Source organism: Juglans regia, chromosome 3, assembly GCF_001411555.2.
Source record: "Juglans regia cultivar Chandler chromosome 3, Walnut 2.0, whole genome shotgun sequence".
NCBI classification, from domain to species: Eukaryota; Viridiplantae; Streptophyta; class Magnoliopsida; order Fagales; family Juglandaceae; genus Juglans; species Juglans regia.
Genome location: NC_049903.1, coordinates 7,834,378 through 7,850,604, shown reverse-complemented (window position 1 = coordinate 7,850,604; position 16,227 = coordinate 7,834,378). Strand labels below are relative to the sequence as shown.

Here is a 16,227-nt window from a genome sequence, read left to right as displayed (position 1 = left end):
ATTAAAATATTGTTAAATATAATTTTATTTTAAAATTTAAAAAAATTATATTATTTTTATGTTTTCGTTGAAAAGTTATACTATTTATAGGCCTATTCACTACACTCTATTCACATTACATATTTTGATTGGTAAGATTTAAATTAAATTATATCATGTAAATAGTATGTGATATAAAAAGTTATGAATTTAATTATTTTTTATTTAAAGTGAAATTGTAATGATTAGGTAACGAAAAAAAGTAAATTTAAAATTAAAAAATATTTTGTAATTAATATATTTTTATGAAAAGTTTTAAGTTCAGAGAATATATATATATATATATATATATATATATATATATATATATAATGAGAAATGTGTACTCAACAGTTTCCTCTTCAATTCCCCTCCACCGATCAACGATATCTTATTTCCTATCCCACGAGGATCAAGGATGTTCTTCTTATTGATCCTTCACCAGCGTGGTTGACTTGGTCAACAAACCCCTTCCCCGATGGCAAATCTCGTCCGTTTCCAGCACTCTCAAGTCCAGGCTTGGCTCTAGCTTTTTTCTTTCCCTATATCATTCTGTTTCCTGGTTGATTGCACAATTAGTTCTGCAAATCTTGCACAATTTCAAGTGGAAGAGATTCTTTCATCAAAATGCTTTCCTTCAATCCTTTCTTTCTTCCCGTCGTGTTACTTCTCCTGCTTGGCTCCCTCAGCCTGACCACTCATGCCGCCGACCCACCTCCCCTCTACCAGGTCTGTGAAAACCGTACCTTCTCCCAAAATAGCCCCTACAATTCCAGTCTCAAATCCCTCCTTTCTTCCCTCTCCTCCAACGTCACCCGCAACATCGAATTCTACAACACTACCTCCGGCCAGAACACCTCCGACATCCTATACGGCCTTTTCCTCTGCCGCGGCGATGTCAATTCCCAAAAGTGCCAAGCATGCGTGGCTGCCGCGACTAAAGAGCTCGCCACTAAGTGTTCCAAGGAAAAGCTTGCGGTTATTTGGTACGACGAGTGCATGATTCACTATTCCAACGAGTCTATCTTCTCCACCATGGCCGTAAGGCCTAGGATTTCTATGTTGAACACGCAGGACAATGGGAACATCACGGAGCGGGACCGATTTAACCCACTGGTAAGCATGACGATGACTGACTTGGCGAGTCGGGTGTCGAACTTTCCAATCGGTGTCAAAAAATTTGGAACCAATCGAACGAAATTTCTCGAGTTTCAAGATCTGTACAGCCTTGTACAGTGCACGCCGGACCTGTCTAGCGGCGATTGCAACCTGTGTCTCAGGATAGCTATCAACCGTCTTCCGATATGTTGTGATGGGAAGCGAGGGGGAAGGGTTCTGCTTCCTAGTTGTAATATTAGGTACGAATTGTACCCATTTTACAAGGATGCATCTACGGCGCCCCCTCCTACGCCATGGCCTCCATCTCCGGGCTTAGCAGCTGGATCAAAGGGTAAAGTGGAGAACCCGACTGGCTGCTTTTCATTTTCCAATTAGAGTTGTGCTACATAGAAACCTCACACCCTGCACACCTATTTAAAAACATGTGATTTTATTTTTTTATCCTCATATTTCATATTAAATTCAATATGAAATATGAGGATAAAAAAATAAAATTACATTTTTTTAAATGGATGTGCAGGGTGTGAGGCTTATGTTTAGAATTTTTCTTTTTATTATTATTAGATAAACTTGCAACAAAACTAAACTTAGGACTCGTTAACTATGATATAAGACAACACATTACACAAGATATTATAAAATAAAAATAATTTTATAAAATAATATTATTTTTATAAGATGTTTTATAAAAATATATTTTTTTAAAAATATAATTGTGTAAAATATTATAAAAAATATTGTGTATAAATTATTTTCTTTTATAAAATTTTTTATTTCATTTTATCTAATTATTATAACTTTCTTAAATTTTCATATAAAATAAAATAAATTATTCTATTTTTTCAAATTTTAAAACAAAAATATATTTTAACAATATTTTATTCAATTTTTAATTTTTATTTTAATTAATCTTATCTCATCTGTGAAAATAAACAAGACCTAAAAATGACTTAATCTGGTACGATAAATTCATTATAAAGTTATTTTTATGGTATAAAATTATAACACTTGTGATTTTAATTTTGTGAATATCTTTATAAGTTTGTAAAGATAATAATAGACTCGCTACCTTCTCTCTCACTTATTTATTATTATTTTTTTATTTTTAATTTAATTTTAATTTTAATTTTTGTTTTTTAATAGTTAAGGAAGTATTATTTAAGTTGTATATTTTTTTTAATGATTAAGAATGTTAAAAAAATCATATAAAAAAGAAAATTTTCAAATATGCTAAATGAGTAGTATAAAGTAATAAATATATCATTATCATTTTGAAAAAATCTATACAATTTTTTACTATTTACATAATCTCTATACACTATATATTTTTTTTAATTTTTATTATTTTTTTCTTTTATCAAATATTTAAGATATGAATAATGAATAGAAGAATTGAATTAGTTTAAAAAGAATAAACTCAAAAAAAATTTAAAAAAAAATTAAAAATTTAAATTTTTTTAAAAAATATAGTGTGCAGAGAAAATTGTGTAGCCTGCTCATTAAGAAAGGAAGACCGTGTATCACACTATCACTCTTTCCTAGCTAATTAAAAAGAAGCCCATAAATAAAAGGCCACTATCAGTATTTACATTAAAAGCTCATTTATTTATGCTCAGAAAAATAAGTAAAAATTCTTTAAAATATAGGAGAGTTTGGTACAAACGTGGAAGTCATGCCTAGCTTGTCGGGTCGCAATTATGAGTGATGAACTACCTGATAAATTGATAATGCAGGTATAAAAAAAAAAAAGAAAAAAAGTAGAATCATGATATAAACATTCATTTATTAATTCCCTTCTGCCTAAAAACCAAGACTGCCAAGTGGCTTCACATATTTTTTAAGCTGGTCCTTCTCTTCTCGGTTGAGAGAGTAAGGTGGTAGTTCGATTATTTTCTCAGCCTAGTCTGAGTCTCGTGCATAGCAATGGAGGGGGATGATCTTTAAAGGAGATGGGAGGGTTTCCATCTCACGGAAAGTGTAAATGAAGTGATGCAGATAACAAATGATACTGTTAGAGGGAAACATTGTTTGATGGCGTTACTTATCTTAGATAAAGGTTTCAACAGAGAAGCTTTTAAGGCTACTATGTCCAAAGTTTGGAAGTTGGATGGATGGGTGGCATTCAAAGAAGTTGGTGATAGTCGTTTTATCATAGATTTTCAAGAGCAATCTGATAAGGACAAAGTTTTGCATGGCAGGCCATGGTTCCTTGACGCTCTTCTAGCGCTCCATGCTTTTGATGGTGGTATGGCCATAAAGGATATCCCTTAGGAGATTGGGATGCAAATTGGCTGGAGAATTGGGGTAGTGCATGAAGTGGATGTCGACAAGGAAGGCTTGGGATAGGGAAAGTACCCTCGAATTCGTGCGGATGTAGACTTGACAAAGCCTCTGCTTCGGGGCACAATGCTAAGTATAGGTGGAAACAAAGTCTGGCTTCAAATATGAAAGATTGTAGAATTTTTGTTTTCGGTGTGGAGTGGTGAAACAAAAGGATAAGGAGTGTCCTTTTCTTAGAACTGATCCAAAAGAAATGGTGCCTCTACTCAGCAATATGGTCCTTGGCTTCTAGCATAGCCCATGAACTCCTTTCTCTTTGGAGCATGAAAGTACCGGGGAGGAAGATCTTCAGTTCACCGACAATCACCAAACTTCGACAGTGATGACAACAATGCAACTAAGGAAGGGGAAGGAAATCAAAGTGCAGATTTTGTGGCACAGACTAAGGAGATTTCGAAGGATAATCCTAGTAATTCAATCACTAATTCCTCTGATTTTATGGAAGTAAATGATGGAATTTTCAGATTTCAAAAGAGAGATAGTATCAAGGACTCCTCTTTCCTTAATTCTTTTCATGAATTTGCTAAAATTACAGCTGTAGATGGACATGGTTTTATTAATGAGAATACGGAAACTGTGGATATTCTGAATAATTTTGGAAATGAGGATAATGTGGGAACCAAAGCTGATTGGGTGGTCTCAACTGCTAAATCTAAGGAATTTCAATTTTTTTTTTTTTTTTTGAAACCAAGATCTCATCTTCATTTCATTAAAACAAGGGAGAAATACATGTTGGGATTTCCTCCGAAATTACAGTGTGGTCAGGAAATGAAAGAGAGTTTTTTGCTAGCAAGTGAGCTATAGTATTGCCATTTCTCCTAACATGAGAAACCTCCCACTTAGCAAGCTTTTGAAGTAACACTTTAGTTTCATTCATGAACATACTAGCGCTACTCCATCCTTCATTCTCAGTATTGAGAGCCCTTACAACTTCAAGAGAGTCTCCTTCGAGTATGATATGTGTGCAGCCAAGCTCGATTCCAAAATTCACTGCTTGCAGCGCCCCGTAAGCCTCAGCCAGTAGAGGATCAGGAAAAAGATGTTTGCTAGTTCTCAATGTGGAGAGGATATGGCCTGCATTGTCTCTGGCCACCACGCCTACCCCAATAATACCTTTTGCCTTATCTGTTGCCCCATCCCAGTTCAGCTTGATCCAGTTCAACGGAGGAGCCTGCCATGAGTTAGTGGAGGTATGTCCATGAACAATTCTGAAATCTGTTCTTGGAGGTTCCTCATTTAGTAGTTCTAGAGTGTGTCGAGTCTCCCTGATTATGGTTGAGGGGTGTGTAAAGGTTTCCTTGAAGATGACAGAATTTCTCCTCCACCATATCTGTTTTGCTACCACTGCAAATTCTTGAATCACTTGTGGCGGCATACTTTTTGTCATGACCTCCAAAAGTTGTAGCATTGATTCTTGAGGTAAATAACTTTTTTGTAGCCTTTTTGAGCATGCACTCCATACGTCCTTAGCAGCTTCACACCTCCAGATTGCATGCACTGTGCTTTCCTCTTCTTGCTTGCAAATGGGGCAAAATGGATGCTGCACAATCTTTCTCTTGAAAAGGTTAAGTTGTGTGGGGAGGGATTCTAGACAAGCTCTCCATAGAAAAACCTTATCTCCAGGTGAGATTTTAAGCTGCCACAGTAGTCTCCATACATCTGTAAACAAATTACTACTCGAGGCTTGGGACTTTTCTGAGATGATCCTTTTATTTTCTAAATGGTACGCACTACTTACAGAGAAGGAGCCATTCTTAGATCCTAGCCAAATGATTTTGTCACTGGAATTTAGACTGCTAATTGGGGTTTTTAAAATAGTGTCAGCTTCTCTCGGGACAAATATTTCTTTTACCAAGTCAGCATGCCATTGCTTTGATTCAGAGTTGATCAGGTTTGAAACAGTTGCTTTGCTGTCCAGCATTTTGATAGGACTAATGCTCTTGCTAGGTGTCTCATGTGCAATCCATCTGTCCCCCCATATAAGTGTATCCTTGCCATTACCAATCCTCCAATATGCCCCTGCTTCAACAAGAGGTCTGGCTGAGAGGAAGCTTCTCCAGATGAATGATGGTTTGGAGCCGAGTTTAGCCTGCTGGAAACTGGAGTTTGGATAATATTTGGCTTTCACTACTTTGGCTGCTAGAGTCTCGGGTTGTTGGATTAATCTCCAACACTGTTTAGCAAGCAGTGCTTTGTTGAATACTTCCAAGTCCCTGAAACCCAACCCTCCTACTGACTTTGGTTGTCCCATTCTCTTCCAAGAAACCCAGTGTATTCTGTTTTCTTTATCTTGCTGTCCCCACCAAAAATTGTGGATTATTCCATTTATGTCCTTTAGGAGTGAGACAGGTAGCTTGAACACGCTCATAGTATAGGTGGGGAGGGCTTGTAGGACAGCTTTGATATAGATTTCTTTTCCTGCCTGGGAGAGAGTCTTGACTCTGTGGAAGCTAGTTCTGTTTCTAACATTGTCTAAAATGCTCTTGAAAGAACTATATCGACCTCTTCCTACCACAGAAGGCAGTCCAAGATATTTTTCATATGATGTGGCTGACCTCATACCCGCCATGGAAATGATGTGCCTCTGAGCTGCCTGACTGGTATTCTTGCTAAACATGATTGAAGTTTTCTCAAGGTTAAGCCTTTGTCCCGAGGCTAACTCATAGGTTTTCAGTAGGTTGAGTACCCTGCTCCATTCAAAGGCATTTGCCTTGCAAAAAAGTAGGCTGTCATCAGCAAAAAATAAGTGTGAAACACTGATTTTCCCTTTAGCTATTGGTACACCATGGATCAGGCTCTTGGCTTCAGCTTGAGTAATTAAGTTGCTAAGTGCCTCAGCACACAGGATAAAGAGATAAGGTGATATTGGGTCACCTTGTCTTAGTCCTCTTGTTGGATGGATGGGTTCTTGGGGTATGCCATTCATCAGAAGTTCATAAGTGACTGTGTCAACACACTGCATTACAAGTTCCACCCATTTATTACAGAAACCCAGCTTGAGCATGACAGCTCTCAGAAAACTCCATTCTATTCTATCATAGGCCTTGCTCATATCGAGTTTCAATGCCATGAAACCCTCCTTCCCTGTCATCTTGCACTTCATAGTATGGAGGGCCTCAAAAGCTACTATGATATTGTCAGATATAAGCCTGTTTGCTACTATGATATTGTCAATTGATAAGTTGTCCTGAGATGAAACATGTTAATTCCTATGTGGAAATTTCTAATAATAGTAATGCTGGTCTCCCAAAGAAATCTTCCTGGAAGAGAAGAGCTAGGGAAGCAGTTGTTTTTGATTATGTTGATACATATGCTTGTAAGGAGGGGAGGAAACTAGGGGTTAGACGATGAGCTCTAATCTAATCTGTCCTATGGTTAAAAGACTTCAACCAGGGTTCTATCCTGAGTTGTGCCTTAATCAGGATAAGTTGAAATAGTCATGAATTGCCTAAGTTGGAACTGCCGAGAGATTGAGAATCCTTTGATAGTTCAAGAACTTCACCTTTGGGTGAAAACTAAGTGTTCAGATTTTGTTTTCTTGATGGAAAAAAAATGCAAATGAGATAAGTATTTAAGCTGATGAAAAGAGGTACAAGAAATTTATCTTTCAATAACCTATCCCACCTCCTCCCATAAAAGGTATAATAAATTTATAATCCTCATATATCCCACATAGATGAAATCATAATTATTTTTATTGGGTCGGCGTAGGTGCTCTCCTTACTCTTTATGTTGTACGTGATAAGTTGTGATTTGTGAGACAAATTTGACAGTTTCAAGTTAATTTGTAGTTGGCTTGCCTTCTAAGACAACGATGCTTTTGGTTTTTGCAGGAACTAAGAGAAACAACACAACTCGAACTGTCGTCGTCATTGTTGTGCCCACTCTTGTTGGTATCATACTGGTCATCAGTATTATTTATTTATTTTTAAGATTGAGGAAGCGCAAAGATAATTTTGAAAGTAAGTACAACATGGTTCATGTATTCCTCGTTATATATAACAGTTAATTATGAAAATTCGTGACTTTCTTTTTGCACTTCGGTAACACTGAGCGCTAGCTAGAAGATAAATAATTTTTTTTTTTTTTTTAAATCTTATAAATGGTTACTAGAGATACGAACCCACAAATCAAATTAGATGCCATACCTTGTTGTATGCTTTCATATGGAGCAAATTAATAAATCTTTCGAGTATGTATCAACCCGGCGGTTCCTTTTCTGAAGCCATGGATGAAATGGGAAACGTGGAATCCCTTCAATTTGATTTCGACGTTATTAGAGCTGCCACAGCCGACTTTTCTGATGCAAATAAGCTTGGAAGAGGAGGATTTGGGCCCGTTTATAAGGTATGAAAACAATATGACAATGAAAAGTATTATCAAGAATCTTTTAGAATTTGTCAAACCAATGTATTTTGTTCCTGAAAATTGATTCGAATTGTTTTATTGTGCCTTATTCTCCCACATATTCAGGGTAAGCTTTCGAATGGACAAGAGATAGCAGTAAAAAGACTATCGAAAAACTCTGGACAAGGAGATTTGGAATTTAAGAATGAGGTTGTATTAGTGGCCAAGCTCCAACACCGGAATTTAGTTAGGCTCCTTGGATTTTGCTTGGAAGGGAATGAACGTCTTCTTGTGTATGAGTTCGTGACAAACAGAAGCCTTGATCACCATATATTTGGTACCATTGCATTCTATGTTTACATTGCGATAAAGATAATTTCATTCATTTCCTTAAAAGATCATAAATGTTAAATATTTATTTCATGCATATGTAGATCCCAAGAAGAGTGCAAATCTAGATTGGGAGAGTCGATATAAAATTATAAAAGGCATTGCTCGAGGGCTTTTATACCTTCATGAGGATTCTCGGCTTCGGATTATTCATCGTGATCTCAAAGCTGCTAACGTTCTATTAGATATAGAAATGAATCCTAAGATTTCAGATTTTGGCATGGCAAGGATGTGTGTACTGGATCAAACTGAAGGCAATACAAACAGAATTGTGGGGACCTAGTAAGTATATAAACACATCCAAATAGGGTAGAGCTAATAAATACAATTTTTCATTTTCTATATGATTGATTTATGTTGATTATTTGCATCAAGAAAGCTAGGCATATAAAGAGATGGAAATCAAATCAATTGAAAATAATAATCAAAGCTCTACTGCCTTCAAATTGAAGTTGAGTTTATTAATATTGATATGCAGTGGATATATGGCACCAGAGTATGCAATGCTTGGACAATTCTCGATCAAGTCAGATGTCTTTAGTTTTGGTGTGTTGATGTTGGAGATTGTAAGTGGTCAAAAAATTACATCTTTCCGTGAAGGGGAGAATAGAGAGTACCTTCTAAGCTATGTGAGTGTATACATAAATTATTAGACCCCTATTCTTTGTTAAAATGAAAATCAACAATATTCTACACTATTTTCTTTGACATGTATGCGTGAATTAATGTATATCTTCAGGCTTGGAAAAACTGGAGAGAGGGGACAGCTGCGAATCTCATAGATCTCACATTGAGGAGTGGTCCACTGAGCGAAATGATACGATGTATTCACATTGGATTGCTGTGTGTTCAAGCAAATGTTGCCGACAGACTAGACATGGCTACAGTTGTTCTCATGCTTAATAGCAATTCCATTGCTCTCCCTTTGCCCACACAACCAGCAAGTTTTATGCAAAATGGGTTTCCATTAACCACATCAATGAAACTGGACACTGATTGCAAGCCGGTGAGTCAGTACGAGGTTTCGATTACAGAGTTAGATCCTAGGTAGTGTTTTGTGGGTGTGGCCACGGTGTACGTGTTTTTGTGCAAATTTCACTTGCTATTATATATATATATATATATATATGTGTGTGTGTGTGTGTGTGTGTGTGAGATTCATTTGATGCTTTAAGGTTTTAGTCTTCTCTGACTGACTCTTGATTCAATAGCTATGATTCGTCTGATGTGCTTGCACCAAGAACCTAAATCCAACCAACATACAAAGAATTACCAAGTCAAAATCACATATCATTTTCTCTTCCAACGAAAAAGATATTTTCATAGCATTAGCACAAGAAAGACACCACGCGCTGATCAAGATATTGATCCCCGTCAAAGCCTGAGAATACAATAGGATGAGACTACAGAGTTGCTCATATTCTGAAATTACCTAATAATTAACAGCCTTTTATGTATCTCTTAGTGGTGGCTGTAGTACTTTATTTTTTTTGTAATCTTTTTAAAAAAATATACTCTCATCATTGGTTTTTACCACTCAGTATTGTTGTTGAAATTTTTTATTTTTCTTTTTATGTAATGATTAAAAAAGTATTTTTTATTAATATTATATTTTTTTATTTTTTAAAAAAATATTTAAAAGTATTAAAAAACGCATATAAAAAAACAAAATAAAAAAGACCAATTATACCTCTTATAGAGAGCCTCTGGCATGCAGAGATGCTGTCTGGTCCATGTTAGGTCCATTTTAATTCCATATCTATATTTCTAGAATATAAAATTATATAATTCAATTCATCGCTTTTTATTAATTTAGCCTTTCAAATGATATTAACGTATAAATTAATTTTAAAATTTATTTCTGCAACACCCAGACACTAGAGGAGCCAAACCACCTATAAAACGACATGGTTTTAACGTGCCAATTTTTATTGTATTTTTTCCTCTCCTTTTAGTCGGTTTCTCGTATTTATCCTCCCGTGATTTGTCTCCTTTTCCAATAATCAAAACGACATTAAAACTAAAATATTTGTAATGAAAATTTGTCTTCCGAGGGCTTGAACATGGGCCATTCATTTACAAACACGGTCCTGACTGTCTAGCTACTTTACCTTATTTAAATTTAGATAAAATATTAAATATTTATAGGAGTCGAAGCCTTGTCAAACACCGATTATTTTTCACTCTTCCAATTCCGATTTCGTTTCCAAACTTTAAATTTTTCGATTCGGTCAAAGTCTGAGCTCCCACCCCAAATTCAAATATGGAGTTAGTGCCCTGTATCTTAGAAAGTTCGCTTAGAAAATATCGTCCTTACACGCACGACATAAAACGTGTAGACCTTGTCTACAGTAGGCTGACGGTGCTTAGGATTTTCACATGGCTGCTTGGAATTTTCAACATCGTGCACTTCGGGGCTTGAAATACTAAAGTCATATACTTTTCTCATTCATCTTTCTCTAATCGTGCACTTTGGTTGTGGGTTAATCATTTTCCAAAATATTTTATGGTACTGAGAGCACCAGTACTCATCACTCGTATTAATTATTTTATTTCAGAATTTCAGCAAAGGTGTACCGATTTTTCGTATTCTTTTATTTTTTTTTTGTTTTTTTTAAAAATAGATTTTTTGTATTCTTGGAAACAAATGAAATGCTCTCTCATCATGCAATACCCAAAACCAACCTTATCGATAGAAAAAAAAAAAAGGAAAAAAGAAACGTTATCGTACAAGTGCATTGTTTATGACGATATAATCCTCAATCACGCCGATATCGGCCATAAATACATTAATTCTTGAGAGATAATTTGTACAATTTCAAATAGATAATTTCTGTCCAAATATTTTATAAAAAGTGAATCTAATATTTAAAAAATGTTAATTTTTTTTTTTTTATAGTAAACACACTTTTTTTTTTTTTTATAAAGAACATGCACAAGTCTTATCTATTTAAAATTTGTATCTAGTATTAATTTTAATTGTTCGTCTCTATTATCAAATATTGATACTTTGAGGTTGAAACGTTAAGAGTAAATTAACATAAATCTTTATAAAAAAAGTGAATCATACCTTTAAAGAATGTTAAAATAAATTATTTTTTTTAGTGAGATTCACTTTTTTATAAAAGATATGCATGAATCTTATCTATTTAAGACTTATACCTAATATTTCTCTTAATTATTCGTCTCTATTATCATATATCGGTGCTTTGAGGGTGAAATGTTACAATTAATTACTGTACGTGTAGTGCTAGATTTTGAATGATTAATTGGATCGCAAAGTCGATTCAAGATTGAAGATTCTATTAATTGGAATGTTGTAATAAACTTTGTAGTGGCTAGCTGGAGTGGATGTAATAAATTTATCGGCCTGGCTCAATGCTCATGAAGAATCGAACGATGATTGAGCGGAGGGAATTTAAGTGGGCAAGAAACTCTTGAAAAATAACTTTTTTTGAATGCTAAAAGTATCTCATATCATTTATTAGAGTAATACTTTATAACCTTTTTTTTCTTATTTTCGTTCCATTATACAAAATATTATATTTTCATCTATCTATCTGTCCATTACACAGTTTATCAATCGGTTTTGCATCCTTCTTTCCATCCTATTGTTCATTGTGGAGTGACATGTAACCTAATAGGATCCAATTTGTTCTCACAGCTGAAAGTTTATCCTATTATTACCTAATACACGTAATAGTCATATTTCAATCTACTTTCTGCTATTATTTGCTTTTACAGAAAAGTTTTATGTTTAGGCATAATTTTCCAATTCTTACAACTGGACAAAAGTGAATGTTGAGCCCTTACTAGTGTGTGTGTTTATATATATATATATATGTGTGTGTGTGTGTGTGTGTGTGTCAGAGTTAATGATTGGCAAATCAAAACTTGGTGTAAATTATAAGTATAATATGTTAGGGTAAAACTTTCAACAAAATAATTGAAATACTTCAGGATGCTTGGCTCTTTTATATAAGAGATTGAATAGATCTATGTTTCAGAAATTTACTTAGTAGATAAAACGTGAGGCAGACGAAAGTACGTAGAACGTACGTTCATTGTGAGCTGGATTTTCCATTCGACTTCCCCATTTTCCACAACCAGTGTCACTCAAGTCATGATCAAGATGAGTTGTATTGGTATTTAGATGCTTTGAATCAGTCATGCAATAAGATATGGTCGCATCGGATTCAGCCGGTCCACGTAAAAAAACACGGATGTACGTAGGCTCATCCCATTGCTTGGAATTTTCAACATCGTGCACTTCGGGGCTTGAAATACTCAAGTCATGCAGAAATAGGTACACTTTTCTCATTCGGGATCATCTTTCCCTAATCAAAGTTGGATTGAAAAAATAATCAGATTAAGATATACGAGATGATCAGTAGATAAAGTGAAAGGGGGTTGTCTTTAGTTTCAGAGATCAGAATCGGAGGAGAAAATATTTTATGGTACTGAGAGCACCAGTACTTATCACCTCATTCGAGATCTTTAACGACTAAGGCCTCGTTTATATTCGTAACTTATCTCATCTCATCATCAGAATTTTCTCAAATTTTCATACAAAATATAATAAACAATTCAACATTTTTAAATATCAAAATAACTTTCTCAAATTTTCACACAAAATATAATAAATAATTCAATTTTTATTCTACTATTCACAAACTATCTCAACTCATCTCTAAATCCAAACCCCTCCTAAAAGTAAGTCATCACTCATCATGTTAAGGTATGGATGATTGTATTGTCAGTTGAGATGAAATGAGTTGATGAATTAAAATAGCTTGTGAATAGTAGTGAGATATTTGAGTTGAGTTGAGATGAGATGAGATGAGATGAGTTAGAAATGATTTGAGTTAAAAATGTTTTATGAGATTTTAGAAAATAAGAGAGAAAATGTTAAATAAAAATATTATAAAATTAAAATATTGTTAGAATATAATTTTTTTAATATAATTTTTGTTTTGTGAATTGAAAAAATTGAATTAATTTTTGTTTTGTTTTGTTTAAAAATTTAGAAAAGTTGTAATAATTTAGTAATGATTAGATAAACACATTGAAGATTTGAAATTAAAAAATATTTGTGTTTATATATTTAAATATTGAAATAAAATGAAATGAAATGTAAGCATCTCTTTATCCCTAAGGGCAGATTTGGGGGGTGAGATGAGAATTTTGTATTTTTTTTTTAAGTTTAAAATATTATGTTTTAATATTATTATTGTTTTGAGAAATATGTATTGGAATTTGAAAAAATTAAATTGTTTATTATATTTTGTATAAAGATTTGAAAAATGTGTAATGATGAGATGAGATGAGATGAGAATTTTGTATTTTGTTTTGGTTACCAAACTTGCCCTTATTGTTTTGTTTCATAATTTCAACAAAGGTGTACTTAAGATCTAGATTTTTCGTATTTACAGATTATTATTTTTGTCTTTATTTCTATGTTTGATGTCTGTAATCGTACATTTATATCTTAATGCCAGTTATTTTCCTGAGAAAAAAAAAAATCCCGGGCTTGGAAACAAATGAAATGCTCTCCCATCACGCATTAATACCAAACCTAACCTTACTGATACAGAAAATAAAAAAAGAAACGTAATCGTACAAGTGCATTGTTTATACGCTGATACGGATTATAATTAGAACACTAGTAAAAGATTCAACAAAGTTAAAATTTAGTTAAGATATTCGAATAAATATTTGAATTATAATTTGAATTAAAATAAATGTAAATTTCATTATCAATATTTTAATATAATAGTGATAAATTTAGAGAGTCTGTTATTTGATGTTGTTAACAAATGATTAGCTAAATTTATAAAAATAAATTTTCTAGCTAAATTTTGATCAAATTTTATTGAGTTCACTACTAATGTTTAAGAGTACAAATTCTAAATACATAAGTCTTACGTAAATTTTTATACAAAAAAAGTAGACTCCATTTTAAAAAAATATTCTAATTTTTATACAAAAAAAAGTAGACTCCATTTTAAAAAAATATTCTTTATTAAAAAGATCCATTTTTTTATAAAGGAAATGTATGAGACTTTTCGATTTGAAGCTTGTATCTAGCATTACTCTAAATATATTAAGGTTTTATTTTATTATATACATGAGACGAGATGAGATGAAAGTATTTGAATATAAAATTATAAAAATATTATATAAGTTTGATAGAAGATCTTTTTATAAAATTAAATCTATTTTTAATTAAATTATATGATTATATTTGTTGATTTAATTTATTTATTTTTTTAGATTATGCAAAAATATCATGTTCGATCTGAAATTTTTAATTCAGATTCAAATAACAAAATGATAAAAAAAATAGTTATTTAGAAAAGTATTAATAATAAAAAAAATATAAGAATATCGTTATACTTATTAGAGTAATACTTTATAACGTATTTTTGTCTTATTTTTATTCCCTTGTATAAAATATTATATTTTTATCACCTTTAAATTATTTTTATTTAAAAAGACTATGGCTAATACCATTAATATATCATTCGATACATTATTAGCTGGAAGGGTAATGACCAATGAACGCGTATGACTAGAGACTTGGAATTTTCAACATAAATTTCTAATTGGCCGCAGGCTTTATGTTAAAATACAGAAGCAACACAAATTTCCAGATTGGTATCTTTAACGTACAGCGCAAGTCCATCCTTCCTATTCTCCATAAAACCTAATCATATTGGTTCCTTTGATTTGCAGGCCAAAGAGAGAGGAACAACGAAGACATGTGTTATTCAAAACGACTTTTATTGCTCGGCATCCTTCTTGTCTTACTTTTTGTTACTCCCATGGCTCAGCACTGTTATCAAACTGGTAACTACACCAGCAACAGTACCTACAGGGCAAACCTCCTTGGCCTCCTAGCCTCCATGTCTAACAACACGAAGATCGATTATGGATTTTATAATTTCACCGCCGGAGAAAATGCCGACAAAGTGAACGCGATTGCACTTTGTAGAGGAGACGTTACGCCGGATGAGTGCCGTAGTTGTATCAATTCCACAAGTCAACAACTCTTACAGTCTTGTCCCTACCAGAAGGAGGCAATCCAATGGTACGATAAATGTTCTGTACGATACTCAAACAGATCTATATTTGGCATTAAGGAAGAGATGCCAATGTTTGCTTTTTATAACACACAAAACGCATCCGACGTAGAAGGGTTCTACAACGTGCTAAGACCCCTGCTAGATAGGCTAAGAAAAAGCGCCGCATTTGGAAATTCTACTCGCAAGTTCGCTCTGGGAAGCGAGAAAGCCCCAGACTTCCAAACAATCTATGCACTTTTGGAGTGTACTCCTGATTTGGCCTCGATTGACTGCAACAACTGCCTGGAGAGTTTGGCTAGATATACGTCATCTTGTTGTAATGGCCGAAAGGTAGGAGGAAGATTCGTAGCACCCAGTTGTGATTTAAGGTATGAGATATACAGTTTCTATGACCCTGCAGCTGAGTCACCACCTCCGTCGCCGCCGCCTCCGCCAACGCCTATAGCGCAGCCAGTTCCCCCCCCACCACAACAACTGCTTCCACCCACAAAAGGTACGTATGGTAAGCGACATTTCGTTCTGTTTTGGCTCTACAACGTATATAAATCCTACTGTGCCAACGTTTTATCATTTATGGACCGTAAAGGGATTTTGAGAGAAGAATATTACATATAAATTAGAATTTCGATAGGCGATTAGACAATTATTTCTTGTAATCGTAGGTAATAGGTATAAATATATCTTTAACTTTACCATATTCATACTTGTGGGTGTAAACGAATGGTCCCCTGGGCGGTGCCGTCTCGGCGTATCCCCAGCTGAAATTTTGAAACTACCTTTCAAGTCTGTATCCTCTAAACGCGTTAGGAAGTAAATCCCTGAAGTGACCTCTTATGAAGTGCCTCTGGCATGCAGAGCAGAGATGCCGTGTGGTCCATATCTATATTTTTAGAATATAAAATTATATAAGTCAGTTAATCGCTTTTTA

General features: G+C 34.0%; 2 protein-coding genes across 5 annotated transcripts in view; both read left to right on the top strand.

The window, feature by feature from the left end:
- The first annotated feature begins 372 nt into the window (after nt 1-372).
- Nucleotides 373-9,428, top strand: LOC109003501 (cysteine-rich receptor-like protein kinase 10). Of its 2 annotated transcripts, XM_018981651.2 has the most exons (7): nt 373-1,468; nt 7,311-7,439; nt 7,703-7,824; nt 7,951-8,161; nt 8,259-8,496; nt 8,693-8,843; nt 8,954-9,428. In XM_018981651.2, exons 1-7 carry the CDS (start codon nt 646-648, stop codon nt 9,263-9,265), a joined length of 1,986 nt encoding a protein of 661 aa, XP_018837196.1. In that variant the 5' UTR covers nt 373-645; the 3' UTR covers nt 9,266-9,428. The 2 variants fall into 2 exon arrangements, with proteins under 2 accessions (XP_018837196.1, XP_035544321.1); XM_035688428.1 differs by lacking the exon at nt 373-1,468 and having other exon boundaries at nt 7,338-7,439; nt 7,591-7,824.
- A 5,410-nt stretch (nt 9,429-14,838) lies between these two features.
- The window catches only part of LOC109011543 (putative receptor-like protein kinase At4g00960), a 33,644-nt gene continuing 32,255 nt past the window's right edge, over nt 14,839-16,227 (top strand). The window contains exon 1 of one of the 3 annotated variants that reach the window (XM_035688422.1): nt 14,839-15,792. In XM_035688422.1, the coding sequence (XP_035544315.1) occupies nt 14,976-15,792 (817 nt within the window). In that variant the 5' untranslated portion in view covers nt 14,839-14,975. Of the gene's footprint in view, nt 15,802-16,227 lie in introns of all 3 variants that reach the window. The other 2 variants (XM_018954889.2, XM_018954888.2) reach the window with 2 other exon arrangements.